Source organism: Microtus pennsylvanicus, chromosome 13, assembly GCF_037038515.1.
Source record: "Microtus pennsylvanicus isolate mMicPen1 chromosome 13, mMicPen1.hap1, whole genome shotgun sequence".
Lineage (NCBI taxonomy): Eukaryota > Metazoa > Chordata > Mammalia > Rodentia > Cricetidae > Microtus > Microtus pennsylvanicus.
Genome location: NC_134591.1, coordinates 9,591,343 through 9,616,876, shown reverse-complemented (window position 1 = coordinate 9,616,876; position 25,534 = coordinate 9,591,343). Strand labels below are relative to the sequence as shown.

The following is a 25,534-nucleotide window of genomic DNA, read 5'->3' as shown; positions in this document are numbered from 1 at the left end:
ATTATAAATTTTATAAAAGTGTTATTATTTTAAAAATACAAATGTGGTAGAAGAAAATGTAAAATCCGCATGCATTATTAAAAAAAAAGTGAGAATTCAGAGAAATCTTGATTTGCTATCACTCCTTTGCATGCCGTATGCTAGTCTCCAGGACATGACTGCTTTGTGCATGCTCTCTCGACTGCATTTGGGGCAAAGTGAGAAGCCTACCATGTCCCTGTTGCCTCCCACTGACTGCCACCTGCCATAAATTTTGTCTTTGTGTTCTCCTGTGAGTCAGTTGTGAGCCCAGGGCCATGTGCGACTTCCTTTGTTCTAGTCCCTTAAGGGAAAAAAGGTTAATGACTCTGTGATATCCCTTAGAGATGGCTTCCCACCTAAGCTGGGGCCTTTTGTGAGTGTCCTGAAATCTCACACTGAAATGTGACAGGTTATACTGAGGTCTCCATTTATCCATTCACAAGTCTTATTTTATTTTCATTAAGTCTGTAGCACGCTCCTACTGCAACAACCACATGCTAGGTTGTAAACAGCTAGGAGTAATTGCCTTTGCATGGGAAAAGCAGACTGTAAATTTGCTTGGTGGAGGGCAAACAATTTTTACGTCAGCCCCGCTAAAGTGACATTTGTGCCTAGGTGATTGAATACTCTGGCTGTTAGACACTGGGACATTTACATCATTGTTCCAAGTCCTATGGAATCCAGGGCTTTCTCTTGAGACCCACAGTCCTTAATAATTCCCTTTTTCTGTGCTTCAGGGCTAATGAGGCTTTTGAGTATAACATCTGCAATTGCAAGTGTGGCATAGTTAGTCCAGGCCAGAGTAGCTTGGCCACCATCAGCGCTTGCTATTCCTGCACCTTACACTGTGTCTTTTCTTACCTTTTCGCTCTGGAAGAACATTGAACTCAAGGTGGAAGTGGAAAGTCTGAAGCAGAAGCTCCAGGAGAGAGATCAGTTGCTCATCAGTGCCTCGTGAGTACCTGTCAACCAAGAGCTTGGCCATCGGGTCCCACGGGTGGGTGTTGGGCTGGGCAGTGAAGCACAACCAGCTGCTTCTCTAAGCCACTTGTTTTCTGACTGGCTTCTGAGGCTCCTTGGAGCTTGTAGTTTTTATTAAATTGTTTGTCAACTGTTTTTAAAGTATTGTAATTATAGGAAGATGTACAGGACTTAAGGGCAAAGTGTGATGGATTTATATGAAGCAAAACACTATGTGCGACCCCCATCTGAGCCAGAAAGGAAGCATCATCAAGCTTCCAGAAAGCCCCCTTGCCTTCATGTCCTCACAGCCTCTCCCTTTTCCCAGGACACCCACTGCTCTCAACACAATTACTTTGTTCTGCCTATTTTTGAACTTTATATAAATGGAATCATACAATAGGTCCTCTTTTGGGTCTAGCTTCCTTCCCTAGCCGTGTTTGTGAGAGTCAAGCCACCTGTGTTGTGTTTTGGGAGCTCATTTGTTCTCACTGATGAAAATGCCAAAGAGTAGAGGGGGTTCTAGTGGGTAAGGCTGGGAGGCAGAGGGATGGTTTCAGCTAGTAACTTGTTTTAAGGCTGTTTTGTGTCCTAGGGACTCTTGTAGTATGTTGTTTAAAGGAGATTGTTGGGTTTTAATGCTTAAAAGTTAGAAACCTACTATATCTATTAATAAGTAAATTTATTTAAATCTTTATTGAGTGCTGACCTGTACACCGGCTGACTCCAGAATTACTAGCACCATACAATGCAGCTCTGCAGGGACACCACTCACAACCCAACCCCATAGCTGTAGGCTCCCCTGAGGCACACTATGAGCAACTCGGGTGTTCTAGTGGTGTGCTGGAGGCTTGTGGTGTGACAAGTGGAGACCCCAGAATGTGCCCAGAGTTTGCTCCAGAAGAGTGGGAGGTCTTCCCAGGTAGTCCACAAGGGCTCCTTGGACGTCTGTGTAGAAGTGCTTCTCTTGCCATGACAGTGGAACTTCTGTTGGGTATGGAGCACCGGGAACATGCTTGAGCACTCCAGGCTGGACCATCGCTGGGTCTGGTAACTCCAAGTTGGCTGTTGTAGCTTACAGGCAGACCAGAGACTCCTAGGCACAGGCTCCTTTTCTGAGTGTCCCTGAATGAGTGAATAAATTAATAAATATACCGAGACTAAGATCTTCATTGTAGTTTTTTTTTCTTTTGGAAGTGGCTCATTGTTTGGGCACTGAATCAAGTCTCTTGTACCAGATCCAAAATCAGTATGTGACCTGGTCTTCTTAATAGTCATTGCCTCACCCTAAACATCTTGGGTAGTATTTGTTTTTGGCAAAGTACATATACATTGGAATTTCTGCTCACAAGGGCTCATATACATTCCTCAATACTGTCACTCAGGAAGGGACACTTTGGGTACTTGCATGCATATTTGTATATTTTCCTAAATGCCAGGCTTTATATTTAAGGCCCTTCGTGACCTGACCAGTTTTTGTTAACTTATTTAGAAGATTCTTATCAAATGGCAGTTGTGTGTGCACTGTATGAGAGGCTCCTGGAGATACAGTGGTGATCCAAACAGCTACACGACACTTGCATTCTTCTGGGAATGATTATGATGAGATATTTACATTAGCAAATGTATGAATGCAGATTGGGAGAAGAACTGTAAAGAGAAAGGGAGCCGTGAAAGTTTGTAGGTGTGGTAGCAGATATGTAGACAGCAAAATAGAAAAGGTACACCTGTGGAGATGACATTTGACATGCAGTATGAGGTGCCAGTAGAATTAGGCGGATGTGTAAATGGAGATGTGTCTAGGAAGAGACTGTGGCAAGTCTGAGAAAATAGGAGAGTAGCGGCACTAGACATTTTGGTCTTTGTTCTAAGGTTAGATAAGTAAGTGACACAGTACGGAGTTTGCTTTTCAGAAAGGCCATTCTGAATGTTGGGTGGAAGAGGTATTGTGAGGGTACCAGGAGACCAGTGAGGAAACCAGCCGGGTGGGTGAGGTGAGCTGAGTGCTGACATGGATGGAAGGCTAATGGGAAGAGCCTTAGGAAGCACAGTCCCGTCCTTGGTGATGGGTGAGAAGGGAGATGTTGCATGTATTAGTCACAGTTCTATTGCTGTGATAAAATAGCTTGACAGAAGTGATTTGGACAGAGAAAAGGTTTATTTTAGCTTATAGTTCCGGAGGGATAACATCCATCATGACAGGGAAAGCGTGGCAGAAGCAGGAAGCTGACTGATCACTTTTTTTTTAATCCACAAACAGGGAACAGGAGAATAAAAAAGGGGGGGGGGGAGATTATTCCCAGTATACAAAACCTCAAAGCCCACCCCCAGTGGTATTCTTCCTTCAGCAAGGTTCTATAACTTTCCCAGTGTCATCAACCAGGGACCAAGTGTTTAAGTACAAGAAGAGCCTATGTGGGGCATTTCTTATTCAAACCACCACACAAGGAGAGGCTCTTTGGGATTAAGGTCATGAGCTCTATTGATGGATGCTGACATTGACTTAACAATTTCAGCTTCCTCTCTACCACCTCTTTCTCACATCCCAGACGTTCCATAACTGTTCTTACTCTAGCTTCTGAGCAGTTGCTTTCCCTTCCTTGCTTTCCCAGCCCAGTGCCTTCCCATCCTCTCCTTGTTCTAAAAGACTCAGACAGGAATCCTTGTAGCTTGCACTTGCCTCTTTCATAGACTTCTCCGTCATATGGTGTCCATCCTATGTGGGTATCTTTCTTTTCCGTGTCTAAACACTTGTGCGCCCATACATATCATTATTCAAGGAAGACCCTCATTTTATAGAGGAGGGAATCAGGCCTTGTAAAGAGAAGGGCTGTGGCCTTAGAAAGGTCAGAACTTAGGTTAGAGGTCAAGTCTCACTTTTTTTTTTTTAAATCTTTCATGTATTGACATAGTGTGTGCACGGTGTATCTAAGTGGTCTTTCAGTGACTACCTCATATTTGCTGATGGCCCTTTCCCTTTTGCTCCTACTTCCCAGAGCCCAGCAGTTTGTCTATGGTAGATGTTGATGTTGTCTTGTTAGTTTAATTCTATCAGCCATTTTGAGTTGAGTTTTGGCTGGGGAAGGGGTAGAACATGGGCTCTGCCACAGGAAAAGGACAACTCTAATTTGAATGGAAATAATCTAGAGGAAATGTTGAAGGTTAAAAATAGTAACAAGGGCCTGGCGGTGGTGTCGCACGCCTTTAATCCCAGTACTCGGGAGGCAGAGGCAGGCGGATCTCTGTGAGTTCGAGACCAGCCTGGTCTACAAGAGCTAGTTCCAGGACAGGCTCCAAAACCACAGAGAAACCCTGTCTCGAAAAAAAAAAAAAACCCAAAAAAGAAATAGTAACAAGGAAAATGTTTATGGAAGGTTCTTTCACACTGAGTGGAAAGCTGGTGTACAACTCTTGGTCTGATCCTCTTTCATAGGATCTACAAGCCAGGTCTGTACTCTTTCATAGGATCTACAAGCCAGGTCTGTACTCTTTCATAGGATCTACAAGCCAAGTCTGTACTCTTTCATAGGATCTACAAGCCAAGTCTGTACTCTTTCATAGGATCTACAAGCCAGGTCTGTACTCTTTCATAGGATCTACAAGCCAGTTCTGTACTCTTTCATAGGATCTACAAGCCAGTTCTGTACTCTTTCATAGGATCTACAAGCCAGGTCTGTACTCTTTCATAGGATCTACAAGCCAGGTCTGTACTCTTTCATAGGATCTACAAGCCAGTTCTGTATTCTTTCATAGGATCTACAAGCCAAGTCTGTACTCTTTCATAGGATCTACAAGCCAGTTCTGTACTCTTTCATAGGATCTACAAGCCAGGTCTGTACTCTTTCATAGGATCTACAAGCTAGTTCTGTACTCTTTCATAGGATCTACAAGCCAGGTCTGTACTCTTTCATAGGATCTACAAGCCAGGTCTGTACTCTTTCATAGGATCTACAAGCCAGTTCTGTACTTGTAGCCCAGGTTCTACAAAAGAAAAACAAAATGGCAGAGGGAGAGATAAGCACTGGTTCCGATCCTCCTAAGTCCCAAACTTGTATGTCCTGTGCTTGGCAGTTGTGTGAGGCTGCCAGTCTACCCGTGTCAGTGAAGAGAAAGCTAAGATCCAGAAAATTGTAGCAAGTTGGCTCTGCTGCAGCTTCTGAGCCCACTCTGGCTTGATGTGAAGTAAACATGTTTGTGTGCTGGTCTTCCATTGTTCTGTGTATCAGTTACAATAAGGGGGCATTAAAAACAAAAGCAGTCATATTGTTGGGAGTAAATTTTATCTCTGTAGCTTTAAAACACAAACAAAAAATGATAATTCCATTAACAGAGGCAAATTGCACCATACTGCTGAGTATAAATTTTATTGCTACAGTAACTGTAAAATACAAAGATGATAAATGAAATGTTGGAACATTTATCATTGTGAGTTTATTTTATTGGTATAACTAAAACACAAACAAAGTGAATAATGCTAGTAGTTGTTCAAAATTGTATGGCCTCTTGACAGCATATGTGATTCAGGCAGTGAAATGGCAAGATTAGATCTGGGCTGATGGAAGGGAGTCCAGAGTGCAGCAGAGGGAAGGGGCCATACAGGGCGCTATACAGCCCCATGGCTAAAACATCCTGAGCACCCAGGTAGAAAGAATTCAGAACCAGAACCATCTGTGTAGGAGCTGGAGGGGTGCTAAGTGTTCTGAGTGTTTGTTGTGGAAGTATAGGGACTTGAGTTTGGATTCCCAGCACCCATATCAAATGTGGGAAAGATGTTTGTAACCTGGGGTGTGGTGGCAGGGGAGATGATGATGATGTTTAAGGAGTTACAGGGTCAGTGATACACCTGTTTAAAAAAAAATGAGAGCAATAGAAGACAGTGACACCCTTTGTCCTCATACACATGTGTGTGAGCCACACATTCAGACATGCAGAAAAGGTAAAAATCTTTGTCTACAGCTTGGGAAAGAGAGGAGGCAGTCCACAGTTGTTCTTGTCTGTGATGCCCCTTGAGGAGTGATGGAAATTACTGTGAGTCACTGTGAACTGGAGACAGCCCTGGTCCCAGAAGTGAGCTGAGTGAGTGGGGGCTGAGGACACTTAGGGCAGTGATCAGGAAGGGAGCATGTTGGCCTAGGTTCTGGCAGGGGCTGATCTGTTCTGAGCTCAGACTCCAGCTGAGGGGTGGCAGGAGGCCTCCCAGCAGCACAGCAGGGTTGGTGCTGCCCTGGCCTCACAGGAGAGGCCTCCCAGCAGGGTGGGAGGGGGAACCTGCAGAGTACTGAGGCAGGCCTGCAGAGGACCCCTTATGGTAGCCCATTAGTTCCAAGAGGTAATCATCTCATTTCTCACATGAGAAGACTGAGGTGCAACAACTTATTTACTGAGGCTAGAAATTTTACCCAGAGCCACACTGGGGTTGGGATAGAGTGAGAATTTAGAAGCAAATCTATCCAGCCTGAGCCGGTGTTCCTCCTTTCAGTTATTCACACTGGATTCTATTATTGTGATATTGTGGTGGCTTTCTGAAGCCTTGCTGAAAGGAAAACTCTTCAATAAGGGCTCTGTTTGCAGGTGATTTCTGTGGGAGCTTGGACAGCCAGGAGAGCCCTTTGGGTGCCCTGTTCTGGTGAATGGTTCACGTGGTCCAGTGTGTGAGCACCTGGTTACAGGGCTTTGGGTTAGGGAAATTAATATACTCCTGGAGTCAAGTGAGGTACTGAGTGGCAAGGAGTTTTGTTTAATTCTTCTGCTGTTGCTTTTCTGAGAAGCCAGCTTTAGGTGGAGCCATTTCCTCAGTTTTCCTTCTGGAGACTGCAGCCACTGAGGATGCAGTGAGGACTGAAGTCTCACAGCTGCAGCCAGCACCTCTCTTCCTGCATCACTGCTCATGGCCCTGTGTCTGGTTGAGTGTCTCCCACAGAGAGAACATTCTAAGGCCACAGCCCAGTGCCCTGGGCATTTAATATCACAATACCAGGTGCAGGGTGCTTGCACCCAAGTCCCTCTTCTCACCCTAAGTCGTAGTGTGTGCTGGATCCATTTTGGTGTACTTAAAACGTTTGCCCTCAGGCTGGTGCAAGGTGGAGCATGCAAATGCTAACCTCACAGATCTGCTTGTTGCATGCTGCTTCTTTGCCCATTGGTTCCTGTACCACCTTCTATACCTCTGGTGTAAGAGTACTAGCAGGAAAATTGGCAGCTGCCATCAAGAATATTAAAGTGTGCTTACCCTTGGGCTCAGGGATTCCCCTTCTAGTAGTGTGTCCCTAGAAACCATTAAGTCACAACACTAATGTGTAGTGAGCAGTTTGTCGGTACCAGGCACCTCTTCTTAGATCTTGGTGTTAGTCACATGTGTTCATCAGAAGCAGCTTAGAGACTTGACTTCATAAAGTATGTTCCGTATAGTGATACAGTCGTTAAGATGATGATGCAGATTCATGTTTACTGACTTTCTAAAGTGTATTCTCAGCATAGTGAGTGATTCACTGTCCAGGTTAGTTCACTAGTATACACTACATGGTTCTGTGTGGGTAGGTAGAGCCCTGAAATGCTGTGTGTTAAAATGTTAATTCTATCCTGTGGGATAAGTACCCTCCCGTTTCTGAATTATAAGTATTATTATTTTTTTTAAAAGGAAACTTAGCTCAGGCAAATGGGAGGAATGACTGACAAATACCCCTTATCTTTTGGGGCTGGGGAAATTGTCATCAGACAGGCCCCCGACTCAGCCTGCCCTTTGCCTCTCTGCAGCAAAGCAGTGGAGAGTCTCACCAAAGGGGGAGGTTCTGAAGTCCAGCGCGTGAAAGAAGATGCGAGGAGGAAGGTACAGCAGGTTGAAGGCCTCCTGACGGAAAGGATACATCTTCTAGAAGAAGTAAGTCTGGAGATGCTGTGGTCAGGCCTGGGGCGTGTGTGGTGGCCTCCTGTCTCCATGAGCATCACCTTTCTGCAGCAGTTACTGGGTGTCCTTTGGGTCTGGCCTCATGTAGGCACTCTGCCCCTGTAATTTACCTGGTTGTCTCCTTCCTGTGAGGACCCTGAGGTACAGAGAGAAGTACTAACTGGCCCAGGTGGTTGCCGAGCCCCACTGAAGGAGTTAGCCCTGAGCAAGCCTGCACTCAGATTGCTGCTGCTCGGCTATTGCCTACCCGCCCGGCTCTTGTCCTCTCGCCAGCCTCTGTCCAGGATCTTGGAGAACTGAGTGGCTGCTCTTCTCTAGTGGACACCACAGCTTCCTGTGCTCTTCCTTCTGTCAGCAGCTGCTGTGACCCGCTAAACATCTGCCTCTGGTTGGGACAACAGACAGTGTTTCTCTATTTTAAGCTAGCATTAAGAACCACAGTTTGAGTAGCCCTTTCCTGAAGTGCTTGAATCCAGAAGTAGTTTAGGTTTGAGTTTATTATTCTTACTATTACTCATATTGAACATTTTTATATAACTAATGAGATGTCTTAGGGATGGGCTCCAAGACTAGACACAGAACTCACTTATATTTCACGTATGCATTATATATGTAATTAGGGAATTTTGCGCAATATTTTAACATGGCTGTGTTTGACTACAACCCATCACATGAGGTTAGGTGTTAAATTTTCTACTTTTGACATGTTGATAATCAGAAAGTTTTGTATTTCAAGCCTTTCAGAATTTAGATTGGGCTGATCTATATATTAATAATTATTATGATATTTATTTATTTTTGAGGCAGGATCTGGTAGGTAGAGAGTTTGCTCTCAAACTTGCAATCCTCCTGTTTCAGCTTCTCAAATACTATAATTATAAGCACATACTACTGTCTAAGCATTTCTTTTGCTATAAAAGACACCATGACCACAATAACTCTTTTTTTTTTTTTTTTTGAAACAGGGTTTCTCTGTAGCTTTGGAGCCCGTCCTGGAACTAGCTCTTGTAGATCAAGCTGGCCTCAAACTCATAGAGATCCTTCTGCCTCTGCCTCTGCCTCCCCAGTGCTGGGATTAAAGGCATGCACCACTACTACCCGGCTTGACCACAAAATTTTTTATAAAGGAAAACATTCAATTGGGACTGGTTCACAGTTTAGAGGCTCAGTCCTTTATCATCATAGCAGGAAGCATGGAAGAATGAAAGCGGACATGGTGCTGGAGAGGTAGTTGAGGGCTATACATCTGGAAAGGCAGGTAGAGAGAGATCCTGGGCCTGGCTTGAACATTTGAAACCCCAAAGCTCACCCCCAGTAACAGGCTTCTTCTAGTGCTACCACACCAAATCCTACAAAGCCTTATCTCCCAATAGTGCCTTTCCCTGTTTACCAAGCATTTAGATCTGTAAATGTATAGTATTGGGGTATTAGGGATGGGGCATTCTTATTCAAGTCACCACAACCACCACCCACCACACTCTTAATCAAGACACTTGAGAAAGTTGTCACCTCTTGATGCAGCACTTTATTTGTCCCATGAGTACTTCCTAGTGCTCCTGCTTTGTAGCTTGCTGCATTTATCCCATTGGGTGAAGCATTTGCCCGTGTGAATTGAACACAGAAGCACCAGCTTGTAGCACTGGCTGCAGTAACAGGAACACATACTAAGCTATGAGACCTCCCTACAGATAGAGTTCCCCTGCTAAGCCTCACGTGTGTGCTTAGCTATCCTTCTAAGAAACCTATGTGCTAACTACTTCCATTTCTCCCTCTCTCTCTTTTTCTCTCTTTTTTAAACGTATTGAAATATTAGGCACAAGGTGACCGGGTCATTTGCTGAAGGTCACACAGGTGGTTAAAGTCAGGTGATCTGGCCACATTTTAGGCTCTAACATTCTACTGTCTCGGTCCACAACACTTAGGGTTAGGTCAAGATCAAATGTGATATAAGACTTCTTGCTTCAGAGCCTGGCATTTAGTAGACACTCAGCAAACAACAGGCATCGTTGTTTGCTGCCTAAGAAATATGGAGTGACAGACAAGCCTCTTAAACAGATAGTTAGTGGAAAGGGCGGGGAAGAGAGGCCAGGCTTTAGCTTCTGGGTGCCAGGTGTTGGCAGTCTCCCAGCAGCTCGTTGATGGAATGTTGGGTTTCTTGTCTTCTGGAATAAGAACCAGGGCTCCGAGCCTTAATGACTGTCCAAAGTCACACAGCAAGTATCATAGGAGAGCTGCACTTTGAACCCAAGTCTATTTGACTTTTATGTTTGCGGTGTGATCTTGAGGCAGTGGTCTGTGTGGGTGGAGAGTCAGGCCTGTTCCAGATCACTTCGTGCGCACCAGAGCCTTCCCCCAACAGACATGGTCTAAATGATTTAGAAGATAATTTCCATGGTGGCTTCTCTGAGCACTCAGGAAAAGCATAGAGCTCTTCACCACTTAAATCACCTTGGAGATACAGAAATGCATTTTAGAAATGTGTAGTCATTATCTTAAAAAGAAATAGTGGGGGGCTGTGGGCTGTGGGATGAATTTGCATGGAGATTAGGGTGACTCTGGGACTTATGCATGTTTTAGTATTGAGAAGCGCATTTCTTCTTGTTCTCATTGAAGCTGTAAATATTGATCTGATTTTTCAAAACCAAAAGTACAGTTCTTGTAGAGTTGACTCTTTTCCATTGGAAGTGCCCATTACTCTTCCGATACAAGAGGGAAAAATGGTTTGCAAATATATTTATTATGTATTCTTTCCATGTATAGTACATTCAGGGAGGGGAAATGTGCCGGAGAAAAAGTCATAAATATTTATATTTTAATCCAATTTCCTTTCAAAATGTTCCCAATTGTATTGAAAAATTGCATCAAATGCATTTAATTTAACTGTAGGATGTGAAAGCCGCCCAAGCAGAACTGGAGAAGGCCTTTGCAGAGACGGAAACAGAGAAGGCGTTTCGCCTCAGCTTGGAAAGCAAGCTCTCTGAGATGAAGAAGATGCAGGAGCAGGACCTGGAGTTGACTCTGGCTCTGGAAGACAAGGACAGGTCTGGATCTGCTCCCTGGGAAGCTCAGGTCTCATCATCTGGAGAGGGAGAGAACCTAGCCTTCCTCTCCCTCCTATCTGTCATTGTTCTTCTCTAGAGTGGACTACCTTCCTGGAGTGTAGTTAACTCAGCAAGATAGAAGAGTGGGCATGAGAGAAACAGGAACAAGATAGTAGTGGGCGAGAGGTGGTTACTTGACAAGTTCATGTTAGAAAGGGGCGCTGAGACCCTAAGTCTAGTGTTTAGCTTGGCTGCAGCTTCCTGGTAGACAAAAGGAAAAGTAGCCCTATAGACCTGAGATTCGTATTACCCATGAGGTAAAACAAGCCTGGATTCAGGGGAAAGCCAGTTTTGCTTGGCCCTAGCAGAGGGAAAGTGCTCTGGTGGTTCTTTCTACAAGGAGCAGTAAGTGGTGATGTCCCCACAATGAGTGCTAGTGAATTTTGTGTTATCCATTTCCCATCATGGATTTTAATGTTGACTACAGGCTGAAATTAAGCGGCGTTATAGAACAAAGAGCACTGTAGATCAAATACAGAGTTCTTCAGTGCGTTGAGAATAAAATGTGTGGTGTTGGGTCAGGGAAATGGATGGGCAGTAGGGCTGTTAGGCCCACTCTAATGACCAGTCTATCCTGCAGCCAAACTTTTGACAAAACCTGTGAAGAAGAAGTTGAAATTTCCTTCTGACAATTTGATTGTCTAATTTGTTGTGTCTAAGTGGGAGGTAGAGTTAAGACAGTGGAGACACACTGATACCACAGGTGCTGAAGAGCCACACCTATCTGGAATTGGATGAGACTGTTCCTGAGTGAATTGTCTCCAGAGGGTTCTGCCTGTGGTTTCTTTTCTCAGCCACTCAGTGCCCTGTGGAATGGTGTGTCCCACCACATTATTTAGCTAGTTAAAGCCCAGGCTGGCACAGACTCACTGTGTGGCAGAGGCTGTCTTTGAACTCCTGATGTCACTACTACCCCCTCCCCATGTGCAGAGAATTTACAGGGTATGTCAGCCTGCCTAGCTGTTTAGGTTTTTGTGCCAAGTGCTGTTTGCCTTTACTTCTGACTCAGTGCCACCCTGCTATTTACCTAAATATTAAAATACTGAGGTCTGCAACTTCGTTTTCAGTTTGGCCTTGGGAAATCAGCAGAGCACATCTTCTGGGATTCTTTCCTTGAGAGGACTGAGTCAGTGGTCCTGTGGTCCACTGTGAGGGAGCCTGTGGTCATGGTCACCATATTTCAGTACCCTCCTACTTCAGGTATTCATAGGACAGTATTTATTGTGATCACTGGAACCTTTTTTAGGTTCCTTTTCTGTTTTTTATTTTTGGCTCATCGTTTAAAGTATTTTTTTTTTAATTTTAGTTTTGGTGTATGTGTGCTTAAATGCATGAAGGTCAGAAGTTGGCCCCCTTTTCTTAGTTTTGATCTGTGAAATAGAAGTGTTGTATCTGGACCTTGGTGCAGAAAATGAGTTATTAGCCCCATCTATCCCTTTGCGATTCATTTTTTCTTGACCATGTTTTTTTTTATTAATTAATTAATTTATTTATTAAAGATTTCTGTCTCTTCCCCTCCACTGCCTCCCATTTCCCTTCCTCTGCCCCCATCAAGTCCCCCTCCCTCTTCAGCTCAAAGAGCAATCAGGGTTCCCTGCCCTGTGGGAAGTCCAAGGACCACCCACCTCCATCCAGGTCTTGACCATGTTTTCAGGAAGAGAAGGTGTTCCTTTTGCTGACTTCTCTGCTAGGTAGCATTCATGAACAGTGAAGAACTATCACATCTAGAAATTCTATGTAAGTCATTGTTTTATTCCATGATCTTTTTCCCTTTTGATTGGCAGGAAGTCCTTAGGAGGCCTATGGGCTTGTCTTTCTTGGAGAACTAAGAAAGCTCAATTGGGGTTAAGGATCCCAAGGAATGAATTAGACTACAGTAGAATGTCTGAGTAGCCATAGGGGGAGAAAGGAGAATTCTTAGTAGTGGTGACTAGGAACAAAGGAAGAAATGAAAAGTCTTTTTAAAGGAGACCTGCCTTGCTAAAACCAAAGCTTATCTAGTTGGCTAGGTGGATAGAGTGGAGGCAGGAAGAGAAGGATCAGGATTGGATGGGGCAAACAGTGGTTTCTCGTTACTGTTTACAAATTCAGTGTGAATGTTCCAATAGAAGCCTCTCATGTTAAGTAGGCATTCTTGAACTGAGACAAACCTGACTGTATTCAACCTTTACTTGCTCTGCACCTCCACCCTAATACTTACATATCTGTGTTTGAGTTTAAGTGATAAATTAGACAGAGTGAGATTTAAAAAGCAGTCAGTTGTGGTATTAGTTAGTATGACTGTGGTCTATTCCATAAAAATACTTTACTGTGTTGTCTGAGGTTTTATATCCTGCCCAGTTCCCGCAATCTTTAAGTCCCACAGAAATCAGACAGAGATCTACAGTAACTATAAACTGATTGGCCAATTAGCTCAGGCTTTTTATTATCTCTCATAATTTACATTATCCCATTATTCTTATCTGCGTTAGCCACCTGGCTCAGTACCTTTTTCAGCCAGGCAGTTATACCTTGCTTCTTCTTTCCTAGTCACAATTGTGGAGGATTGGGCTTCCTACTTCCCAGAATTCTCTGTTTCTCATTGACCTGCCTCTACTTCCTGTCTTGCTATCCTGCCTATTCTTCCTGCCTTGCTACTGGCCAATCAGCGTTTATTTAAAATATAACTGACAGAAAACAGGCCATGGTCCCACAACAGCACTGGGCTAACCTTGTTGTGATGATGTGAGATGATATGTGGTGGCGTGAAGTGTGGTAAATGACACAGGCATGATACACTGTTGGGTGACTGTGTAAGGTTTACTTGATTGAAAGCATCATGGAACTGTTCTGTCAGTCATGACTGCTAATTAGTTAACAGGGAGGTAGCGTATACAGTGTGGATATGCTGGACAGGCCTCTGGGCCTTGTGGGAGAATCGATTCATCTGAAGGGCATAGGAAAATCATTGAAGAGTTAGGGGGGGAGCATGGGGAACCTACATGATTAGATTTTTAGTTATTGCAGTTCTTTGCTTGCCTTGGGGCTGGATTGTCACAGGGCTCTCATGCTGATGCAGACATCCAGATAGATGATGACAACTGAGACTGAAAGTCTGGGATGGGATGGAGGCGAACAGGTGATAGCAGGTGAAATGGGCACAGTGGGCTTTAAGGGCTTTGTTAGTGTAGGGAAATGTCTGTACCGGTACCTTCTTCCAGTTTTGAGAATGAGTGGCTAACAGGTGGTGCAGTTTACTCACTTTGGAGGAAGAGGAGCAATGAGGAAGCCTTTTGAGGCAGAAATGGGAGGATGATGCTTCCCGTTAGGACAGGAGCTCTAGAGTCTGTGAGCATCTTGAGTAGAGGGGACCGAGTGGAGGGGGGCGAGTGGAGTGGGGGATAATGGAGGGGAGGGTGAGTGGAGGTGCAGGCAAGTGGTGGTATAGGCAAGGGGAGGTCCTGGCAAGCAGAAGTGAAGGGGGAGGTATGGGCAAGGGGAGGGCAAGGGGAGGTATGGGCAAGTAGAAGTGAAGGGGGGAGGTATGGGCAAGGGGAGAGCAAGGGGAGGTACGGGCAAGCAGAAGTGAAGGCTAGCGGAGGTGAGAGGGCTGTAGGTGTTGGCGAGGGGAGGGGAGATGAGGAGGGGGGGAGGGCAAGGGGATGTGGGCAAGCCGAGGTGTGGGTTTCTAGATTCAGGCTGGCATTGGAGTAAATGAAGATTCATGAGTCAATGAGCATGCTTTGGATGTGCATTGGATACTATTATTGAAAAAAAAAAGGTGGCTCTGCTTATGTAGAATAGACAGATATGTCCCAATAAACATTTTGATTTAGATGGATTTACGGGTCTGGCCATGGGCATAGGAATCCTCTCAGTCCTAGAAGTTCCCATGAAGAGTTGGCATACCATGTACAAAGCCTGCACATGTAGATCACCAGGGTGTGCTGCTTAAGCTTGGCCCCTTGTTAGTTTGGGGAGAGGGCATCAGGAGGGTGTGGAGACTGGTCCAGGTGACAGCTTCTCCATGGATATTGATGGTCAGGTTTGCTTCTTTCTGAAGGCTGCGTCTTCCTGGCATGTGCACAGGTCAGGCTAGACAGGTATAGAAACCTGGCTTGCAGGTCTACCATTTTGTCAATCTCAGCAGTGAAGGTGTCCCAGTTAAACTCCCAGAGACCAGCAGCCAGATGTCACCTTGATTTTTCCCTTAGGATATAACCATTTGGTAAATCTCTAGGAACAAAATCTCACTTAGCCCATATTTAAGTCAAGGTCACAAGGTTAGCCCAGCACAGCAGCAAGGGTCGTTATTTATATCCGGGTGACATGGATCTGACCAGCCACACAGAGGAACCTGCTGTTAGGCATGGCGAGCTGGTGAATCTTGGGGTCTGGCCTCTACTTGCATGGGTACTGCCAGTGTCTTGCTGGATTCCCACCACTGTAGTGTTGAGGCAAGCAGGCCTGCTTTTCGTCCTGCTCGGCTCCTGCACGGCTCGATTTGCACCCAAAATAACTTCCCACAGGCAGGGAACCTGATTGCTCTTTGGGCTGACGAGGGAGGGGGAGGGAAATGGGAGGCAGTGGCGGGGAAGAGGCAGAAATCTTAAATAAATAAATAAATAAATAAATAAATAAATAAATAAATAAATAAATGAAAGAGATAGGTCCAGGACAGGCACCAAAACTACAGAAATACTCTGTCTCAAAATAAATAAATAAATAAATAAATAAAATAAAATAAAGCATTTGGAAAAAAAAAAACGTACAAACTTTATTCTTTTAAACACTGCTTGGCCCATTATATCTAGCCTCTTCTTGGCTAACTCTCATATCTTGATTAACCCATATCTAATAATCTATGTAGCACCACGAGGTGATGGCTTACCAGGAAGATTCTAGTGTACGTCCATCTTGGGCTGGAGCTTCATCATGTCTGCCCTGGAGAGGAGCGGCATGGCGTCTGACTCACTTCCCTTCTTCCCAGCATTTTGTTCTGTCTACTCCACCTACCTAATTTTCTGACCTATCAGACCAAGCAGTTTTCTTTATTGATTAACCAATGAAACAACAGATTGACAAATGACCTTCCCACATCACACCATCTGTTTCAAAGGGTCGTTATTTTCCCTACTTTAGTTTCTTCAGTCTGGGTTTTGAGCTGTTCTGCATCTGAAGGTGATCATGTTGGGAGCCCTATAGGTTGACTATAGCCAATAGATAGATTTTCTTGAAACTAAATAGTATTTTTAAAAGCTTGGATTTGTTGCTGGCATTTAAATTTTCGTATTTCACAGAAGAGTGGGTTCTCACTGTTCTTGAGCCCAAAGATGTAATGCCTGTGGGTGTCTTACTAGCTCAAGACTTCTGCTCCACATGATGGGCCAGGCTGCCAGTGTTCTTTAATTGTCTAAGCTCAGGCTCCCACTTTCTCATTTATTTATTTATTTATTTATTTATTTATTTATTTATTTATTTATTTATTTATTTATTTATTTATTTATATACATTTATTTATTTATTTACGATTTCTGTCTCTTCCTAGCCACTACCTCCCATTTCCCTCCCCCTCCCCCAGTCAAGTCCCCCTCCCTCGTCAGCCCAAAGAGCAATCAGGGTTCCCTGCCCTGTGAGAAGTCCAAGGACCACCCACCTCCATCCAGGTCTAGTAAGTTGAGCATCCAAACTGCCTAGGCTCCCACAAAGCCAGTAAGTGCAGTAGGATCAGAAACCCATTGCCATTGTTCTTGAGTTCTCAGTAGTCCTCATTGTCTGCTATGTTCAGCAAGTCCGGTTTTATCCCAGGCTTTTTCAGACCCAGGTCAGCTGGCCTTGGTGAGTTCCCGATAGAGCATCTCCATTGTCTCAGTGTGTGGGTGTACCCCTCGCGGTTCTGAGTTCCTTGCTCGTGCTCTCTCTCCTTCTGCTCCTGATTTGGACCTTGAGATTTCTGTCCGGTGCTCCAATGTGGGTCTCTGTCTCTGTCTCCTTTCATCGCTTGATGAAGGTTAATATTCAGGAGGATGCCTATATGTTTTTCTTTGGGTTCTCCTTCTTATTTAGCTTCTCTAGGATCACTCATTATAGGCTCAATGTCCTTTATTTATGGCTAGAAACCAAATATGAATGAGTACATCCCATGTTCCTCTTTTTGGTTCTGGCTTACCTCATTCAGGATAGTGTTTTCTATTTCCATCCATTTCCATGCAAAATTCGAGAAGTCATTGTTTTTTACTGCTGAGTAGTACTCTAATATGTATATATTCCATACTTTCTTCATCCATTCATCCATTGAAGGGCATCTAGGTTGTTTCCAGGTTCTGGCTATTACAAATAATGCTGCTATGAACATCGTTGAACAAATACTTTTGTGATATGATAGGGCATCTCTTGGGTATATTCCCAAGAGTGGTATTGCTGGGTCCAGGGGTAGGTTGATCCCGAATTTCCTGTGAAATCACCACACTGATTTCCAAAGTGGTTGCACAAGATTGCATTCCCACCAGCAATGGATGAGGGTACCCCTTCCTCCACATCCTCTCCAGCAAAGGCTATCATTGGTGTTTTTGATTTTAGCCATTCTGACAGGTGTAAGATGGTATCTTAAAGTTGTCTTGATTTGCACTTCCCTGATCACTAAGGAAGTTGAGCATAACCCCAGCAGCACAGACATTAAGGGCCTCATTGAATAAATGGGACCTCCTGAGACTGAGAAGCTTCTGTAAAGCAAAGGACACTGTCAGTAAGACAAAAAGGCAACCCCCAGACTGGGAGAAGATCTTCACCAACCCCGCAACTGACAAAGATCTGATCTCCAAAATATATAAAGAACTCAAGAAACTAGACTTTAAAATGCTAATTAACCCAATTAAAAAATGGGGCGCTGAACTGAACAGAGAAGTCTCAACAGAAGAAGTTCAAAGGGCCAAAAGACACTTAAGGTTATGCCCACTTTCTCTTTTAAACTTATATTTGGTGAGGTTTTGATCTCCATTTGCTTATTGATTATATCAGAGCTGAACCCCTAGAGGGCAGTATTGTTCCTCCCTTCAGGTTTCTGGGCCAGCAAGCTGATCCCATGGTGCTCTGATTCCAGTGCACTGCTAGGTGTTTCTGCTCCCTTCTCACCTCATTGTTGTCAGAGAAGCCAGGTGCTTCACGAGGGCAGCTCTGCCAAATCTCCAGGCCTCTACTGTACAAAACTAGGTTGCTTTCTAGGCTTAGGTAACAAAGAACTTTTTGGTGAGTTTTCCAACAAAGTAACTGTTGAATATTTAACAGGCAGGGCTGGTTTTGGAGACATTTGTCATTTGAGCACAAGGACCTGAGTTCTGATTTCCAGCACTCATGAAAAACTGGATGTGACGATATGCATCGCGCGCATTATAAGGCAGAGAGACAAACGGATCCCTAGAGCTAGCTTGCTAGCCAGCCCAGCAAAGCCAAAACAAGGTGGAAACACAACTGTGGAAAAATTTGGACATTGAACTCTGACCTCTACACACACACACACACACACACACACACACACACACACACACACACACCCCACATGCACAAGTAGCATGCCAGCTGTCATTTGTTGATTTCAGTTGTATGTCAGAAGTGTACTTTTTTCAAGTTGTCCAACACAGGCTCAGAAAAGTAGAATGACTTAGCTTGGTCACAGAGCAGCTAATCAAGCACATTGAGTTTGGTTCCAGAGAGGGAAATGTTCACATCTTCTAGAGGGCGTTATGGTTGTAGGTGGCAGCATTTCTCCCAGACTCAGAGATGGAAGGTGCAGTTAAGGAACTCTGGTTTTATCAGGAGGGATAGAAAGGGGTTTGGGCAGAAGGTATTGATAACACATGCAAAGGCATTGAGGAACACGAAAAGCTTTGGGGTGAGCTGTCTGTGAGCTGCTGAGTACTGATCAGGATACGGATGAAACTCGGTTGTTATGACCTAAGAGCCGGGTGACTGGATGCCTCATCCTGAAGTCTGACTGTTATCTTGAGACAGGTGTTTTTAAGCATTGTCTGCTAGCTGTGGAGAGATATCCCCGCTTTTTAAATCCACACCTACCCAAACAGCTCTTGATTGGTTGTTTGCTTAGACTTCAGGGACAGGTTTCTTTCAGAGAGGGGATTTCTTACTCGGTGGTCTGCTTCTGCTGGGGAGGGATGCTGACGGTCTGAGAAAGTGCATGACGTGACCAGCCCAGGTGCAGCTCAGAGCTAAATTCCTAGACGAGGCTAGAGACACGTGAACTCATTAACATCCCATAAATTCTGGCCCAAGCTCTGTGACCTGTGAGTGAATGCAGTTCTGTTTGTGCGTATTTATTGGACACATCTACTTTGAAGATGTCTGGCCCGGCTTCCTACCTCCTCCTGCTCCAGTGAGCTAAGAGAGCAGCTCAGAATTAATATTTAAATTTTGTTCTCTTTTAGACTGATTGAGGAGTTGAAGCTGTCTTTGAAGAGCAAAGAAGCTTTAATTCAGTGCCTTCAAGAGGAGAAATCTCAGATGGCATCTCCTGACGAGAATGTGTCATCTGGAGAACTCCGAGGACTTTCTGCCACTCTGAGGGAAGCAAAGGAGAGAGACGCTGAGGTGAGGTGACAGGGCACAGCAGGAGGGGGAGCATATCAGACTGTTCAAGGGAAGTGGGGCACTCTTCAGTCTGCACGGTTTGCACAGTAACTTCCACATGCAAGTTCTCTGTCAGCTGAGGAATCTGCAGGATCCCCCTTTGTCAGGGGCTGCCTTTGTTCACGTGTCTTTAACTTCTGCATCTGTGTTTGACCATGTGTTAATTTGCTGTCACCTTGGGGCTTTCTTAGTGTAAACCTGTGGTGCATTGTTCATGTCCTGTTTTCCTTTGTTGTTAGAGGCTGGCTTGTCGTCCATATTTGGTGTGAAACATCAGAGTCTGTGTGGGAAGGGGACTGGTTCTGGGCCTGGCATCATATGAGATGCTCAGTATCCTGCCCTGCTCAGGCCTCCCGGCCCTTTGGCCAAGTAGATATTGTGATCTCCTGACTGAGTTAGGAGCAGCCTTAGACCAGTCATCTCCCCAGGTTCTAAGAAGTGAACTGTCAGACCTGGGCCCAAATCTCCTGGACTCCTCTTGCTCTTGTGGTTTCCAGGGGAAGCTATGTTGACCTTCCATTCCCCTTGGGTGGAGGAAGTCGGCTGCATGGTCTGTCCACATCAGGGTATGTTCTGGAAGCTCCAGAAAGGTCGTGATTTCTCTATGAAGCAGGGTCCTTGTCCTTGTGACAGGAGCAGATTCTTAGCCTCATCAGTTAGTTTTCATTTGGAATGGGGTTGCCACTTCAGTTCCCAGGCTGTTTTCTAGTGGGCCCTTTACCTTTTCTTCTGAAGCACCTGTTTACTCTGTGAGACTCACAGTCAAACTGTGGGCTGCTGCTTCACACTTTTCCTCCCTCAAACCACGTCGGACTACGAAGGAGGGCACACCTGTGTTAATGAGGTGTGCAGCAGTGGAGGGAGTGAGTTGTGAGGTGCTCACTCAGAGGACTGTGGGAAAGCCTTCGGCGGACCGCCTCTTTCTGCTCACTCATGAATACCTTTTCCTAGGCTGCACAGAGGGAATGGCAGAAGGAGAGAAATCACTGGGAAGAGAAGATCCAGGTATGTTGATTCATTTTAAGACTGTCCTGAAGACTTTTTCTCCTCTTGCTTCTCATTTATTCTGAGTGCAAAGATAATTCTTTGTGATAAGAGCTACCATTGATCAGATGCCACTGAGCGCCTGTGATGCATCCAGCACAGTAGAGGTAGTTCCTCTGTCCTCACCATGACTCTCATTCCCATGTTGTACATGTAGTAGCTGAGGTTCAGAAAGGTGAAGTCACTTGCTCATGATCCCATAGCTGGAGGGAGGAATCTGCCTGTTTGATTCAACAGCTGGGCTCCAAGGGCCCTTAGTCACAACAGCTGCAATTTGTACAGTGCCTGCCAGCTTAGAAAGTACTTTCACATCTATTATCTCATCTGATCCTCACAGCAGCCCAGGAGGGAGGCAGCAGTGATTTTCTTAAGACGTGAACTCAGACTATAAATGCAGGGCTCAGTCCCCATCAAACCAAACTCTCTGCCAGCTTTTGTAGCATTAAGGAATGAAATTAATGATCTGTTATTTCCTCCAAATAACCTGGTGCAGTCTCGAAGACTCTGATGTGACTATATTCAGATTTTAGAAGGCACTGGAGTCCTTCCCATAGGAATAGCTGTCAGCTTCTCAAATGATCAGATCCCCTTCCCTTCACCCGGCCCTGTTGCCGTGAGCAGTAACACAGTAACTGGGAGCTGATGCCACAGCGTTTGGCTCGACTAGAAAACATTAATCACAGGTTGACAGGAATAAGATAGAATAACTGCATTTGAGTGTGCTCTTAAAGATATATTTACAGTGCATTTTGGTTGGAACACATCAACTTCGTGAATCTTTTTCTAATCTAATTTAGGCACTTCAGGAGGACCTGAGAGAGAAGGAAAGAGAAATTGCTACAGAGAAGAAAAATAGCTTAAAGAGGGATAAAGCCATTCAGGGCCTAACCATGGCATTAAAATCAAAGGAAAAAGAGGTATGTCTGAGGAGTGAAGTGGGATTTTTCTTTTTTAGTTTCTGTGGCTTGCCTGTCTTCTCCTGAAGTTTTAGCTTTAGATAGAAAGTTTGTAAGTGCTACGACAGTAAAGGAAGTGAATTTTTCAGTCAGTTGGGGTTGTGGCAGATTGTAGTCTTTGCTGTCAGTAACTAAGTATGAATAAGACATATTTTATAAAGTTTTTAGTAAGCCACATTGACAAAGGTGCAAAGATGTAAGTTGATTTTAATAGTATATGAACATAATAATTTCAACATGTCATCAGTGAAGAAAGCAATGGTGAGCTGTTTAGCATTTCTTCCGTCGACACCAAGTGTTGTGGAATATTAGTTTAAGATGTGTTACATTTGTTGATACTGTGGAGTATTTGTTTAATGATGTAAAGATGCCACATTTGTGTGATTAAATAAAATTAAGCTGGGGTCCAGAGACTGAGTCAGCAACTAGCTGACAGGAAGTGGTAAGGAGGAACCATGTGAAGTTAGGGCATTAGGTAGGGGTTGAGCAGGCGGATGTCCTGTTTTGTGGGAAGAAGAGGTTAGCTACCTGCTACTCAGCTTCTCTGAGCAAGCAGAATTTCACCTCAGCCTTTGAATCCTGGTTCTACAGAGGGACAGAGACCTCGATAAAGTTCCCTTTAGCAGATGGGACAGTGCTGGTGCCTGAGAGGACAGAATTCCTGCCTGGCTAAGGCCACTGGGCTTAAACACTATTGGTAGCTGTGGGGTTGCAGTTGCTGACTAGGACAGAAGTTGCTTAAGGAACTGCTTCTGAATTTAATGAAAATCAACAACCAAGGGTTTAAACTTCAGCTGTATTTCAAGAGGCTCACTTAAGACTTACCCAAGCACGTGGCTAGTTAGTGACTGCCCTGAAGGAGACATGAAGCGATTTGGGAAACAAGACTGTGGCTGGGAAGCAAAAAGCTTTGTTGCCTTTGGGATCCAAGGTGGTGGCTGAAGGCTCTTTTCTTGTCACTTGGTAGTCAATGAAGTTTTTGGATCTCCATGATTAACTAAGGTCCTCACTCACCAAAGAGACCCAGCTCTTCTCCTATGTGATTGGCAAGTCAGAGTGATGGGTGTTGGAACTGAGGGAAGTGAAGGTGGTGGGGAGGCAGAGGGGAGTATACCTGGTCCTGATTAGGGTGGATGTAGGGAGGGGGTGCTGCTTAGAGGAGAAGTTGCTGAGCTGAGTCCTAAATGGTGAGAAGGCCAAGGAAGAGATGCAGATGGGAGGCCAGTTTGGAGAGAACAATGGCAAAGTCTGTGGTGTGTGACACCAGAAATGGTCTGGGGTTCCCAGGGAACGAAGTGCACCATTTAAATGAGACTGTAGATGCTGGATGTGTTGCAAAGGCCCCAGGAGTGGTGGGGCTAATCATATCAACTGTTTGGGGGGGGGTACATGGCTCAATAGCAGAAAGGGTGATCACATTTTTACCTTGGAGAAGCATCTGGCTGTATTTGAAGAATGATTTCATGAGACAGAGAATGGAATTAAATGTGAGTCGCTCAGGCAAGAACCAAGAAAATCTTATTAGAACACAGGTCATAGCAACTAAGATAGAGGAAGAGGACTGTATTCAAGAAATAATATTAGGAATAATTAAAAAATAGAAATAATTTTGGAAAATCTGGTGGTTGGATTTAATGGTTAAGAGAAGGAGCAGTCAAGGTGACTGTAGATGTCTAGCTGAAGTGACCCAGGTGTGGTGACACTGCTGTGGTTCAGAGCATGAGAGTAGAGCATGTCATTGACAGGAGCATTGGCCTCCAGGGATGTAGACATCATCCTGGTTTGGAGGACAGAGGGATAGCTTGGCCCAGTGCAATTTACTTAGGAATCACTTGTATTTATTCATGAATTAAAATTCTGAGAGTTGACCAATATATCTTGGGAAAGCATAGACTAGGAAGGAAGGAAGCAAACAAGCAAGCAAGCAAGCAAACAAGCCAAGGATGAGACTATAAGGAATATTATGAGGTCAGGGATGGGACGGGCATACTCAGAGGGGACAGCAGGAATGGTTACAGAAGTAGAAAACTGGTGCTGAGAAGCTGAGGGAGTGCAGTGTCAGCTGCAGTTGCAATTTGGCCTTTGACCTTAGGAGCTATGATTCCAGCACGGGGCCCAGCTGGAGTAGACACCATCAGTGTGTGTTGTAGAGCAGTTCCAAGGTATCGTGGTCAGAGTTCATGGCACATCCCAGAGTAGAGAAGTTGAGAAATTTTGGGAGAAACCACACAGTTATTGGATAAGCCATATGAGTAGGCAGTGATAGTAGTAATGCTTGTTATTTTAGCCCCAATGTACAGTACCTCATTTAGCTCTAATAACACCGTAGTGATGAGTGGTGTTCATCATGTATTAGTCTGTTTTTCTTTACTAGATGAAATATCAGAGGCAAGGTAGCTTTATAAAGAGGTTCATTTCACTCATTTTTTTCTGATGCTCATAGTTCAAGATCACACTGTCTGATGTGTTCAACCTTTGATGAAGGTCTAGTGACAGATAACAGAAAGGCAGGCAAGAGGGGAGGTCATGTTATCAGATAAAGCCTGAGATTGGGCTCCTCTAGAACCTTCCAGGAGCATGTTCCAAGTAACCAAGGACCTCTCATTATTATTCACTTCCTGAAGGCCCACCTCCTAATATTGCCACATTGTGGATCAGATTTCTGATTCATCAACACTTGGGGGACATACTCTGACTTTATGTAGACCATGGCAACAGGTGAGGGATTGAGTCTCAGAGGGCAATAAGCCTTCGTCATCTCTTTTGATTTCTTTTAGTTTGACTCATCTAGCCCCTCCCTCCCCAGCAGGTGGCAGTGTGTGGCTTGGGTAGTTTGTGGGGCCACTGGCAGTGGGACCAGGAGCAATTCCCAATGAATGCTCTGAGAAACCTTACTCAGCCTAGACACGAGGGGAGGGCCTTGGTCCTGCCTCTATGACATGGTGATGTGACAGAATTTGTTTGACTCCCCTTAGGAGGCCTTACAGTCTCAGAGGAACAGATGGGGGTGGGGGAAGGGGAAGGGGAAGGTGGGTGGAACAGGATGGGAGGGAGGGGGAACTGGGATCAGCATGTTTAAAAAAAAAAAGAAGACTAACAGAGGGTAAGCCCCCCAATTATAAAATGGCAAAACCAGAAATGTCCCTCAGAGCTTGTGTCTCTGTTAAGGTCGGGGGAGCATGTGGGTTGCCCAGCTATGTATGTGGCGGACATTTTTTGTTTTCTAGGTTGAAGAACTTAACTCCGAAATCAAAGAGCTCACTGCTGCTCTCACCAAACCTGGGGAGGCTCCCTTGATAACACAGGCCACAAAATTCCAGGTAAGAGTTTTCATTAGTGTAAGTCACTCTCTCAGCTCCTCATTCCAAGAGAGGCCTTAACTTTGCAACTGAAGGGAAAGTAGGAGAGTTTAATAGGGGAGCCATCAGTGATCTTTAGTGATCGAATTAGTTGAATCTAATTAAAGGTTGGTCTTCCACTGATTTGGGGAGCTTTTCTGGCCTCTCAGTGTGGTGGTGGTGGTGGTAGCCACTCTGGTATTTGGGAATGCTGACTTTACTTATAGATAACATATCTCATTTTATTTTCAAAGTTCTTGAGGAAATAATTATTGTATCCTTGTATTTGTGAGGTTTTTGAGGCTCGCTAAGGGTATACAACCTACTCAGTGTCACACAGCTAACAGGTGGTAGAGTCAGGGTTTAAATTCAGCAGTTAGAACTAATAACAGCCCTTTGAACACATACTTTGTGCTCAACCCTGCTACATGTTGTCTGAAGATTATCCCCTTTATCTGTGTAACATTTGAAGTAAACACTGTTATATCCTTGTTTGATTGAACTTCAGGTTTAGAAATGTGACCTTCTCGGGGTCACCACACTGGTGCGTGGCAAGGCCGGAATTTGACTGCAGGGCTCCTGGCACTCCAC

General features: G+C 44.6%; 1 protein-coding gene and 1 pseudogene across 6 annotated transcripts in view; both read left to right on the top strand.

Annotated features, from left to right (window-relative positions):
- Cdk5rap2 (CDK5 regulatory subunit associated protein 2) overlaps positions 1 to 25,534 on the top strand; it is a 210,880-nt gene that overhangs the window by 35,897 nt on the left and 149,449 nt on the right. For all 6 annotated transcript variants that reach the window (XM_075945801.1, XM_075945799.1, XM_075945800.1 and 3 more), the window contains 7 exons: positions 899 to 975; positions 7,735 to 7,858; positions 10,772 to 10,926; positions 19,404 to 19,566; positions 20,557 to 20,610; positions 21,447 to 21,566; positions 24,833 to 24,925. In XM_075945801.1, coding sequence (XP_075801916.1) covers positions 899 to 975; positions 7,735 to 7,858; positions 10,772 to 10,926; positions 19,404 to 19,566; positions 20,557 to 20,610; positions 21,447 to 21,566; positions 24,833 to 24,925 — 786 coding nt within the window. The remainder of the gene's footprint in view (positions 1 to 898; positions 976 to 7,734; positions 7,859 to 10,771; positions 10,927 to 19,403; positions 19,567 to 20,556; positions 20,611 to 21,446; positions 21,567 to 24,832; positions 24,926 to 25,534) is intronic.
- LOC142833920 (high mobility group protein B1 pseudogene) overlaps positions 1 to 25,534 on the top strand; it is a 147,923-nt pseudogene that overhangs the window by 87,481 nt on the left and 34,908 nt on the right.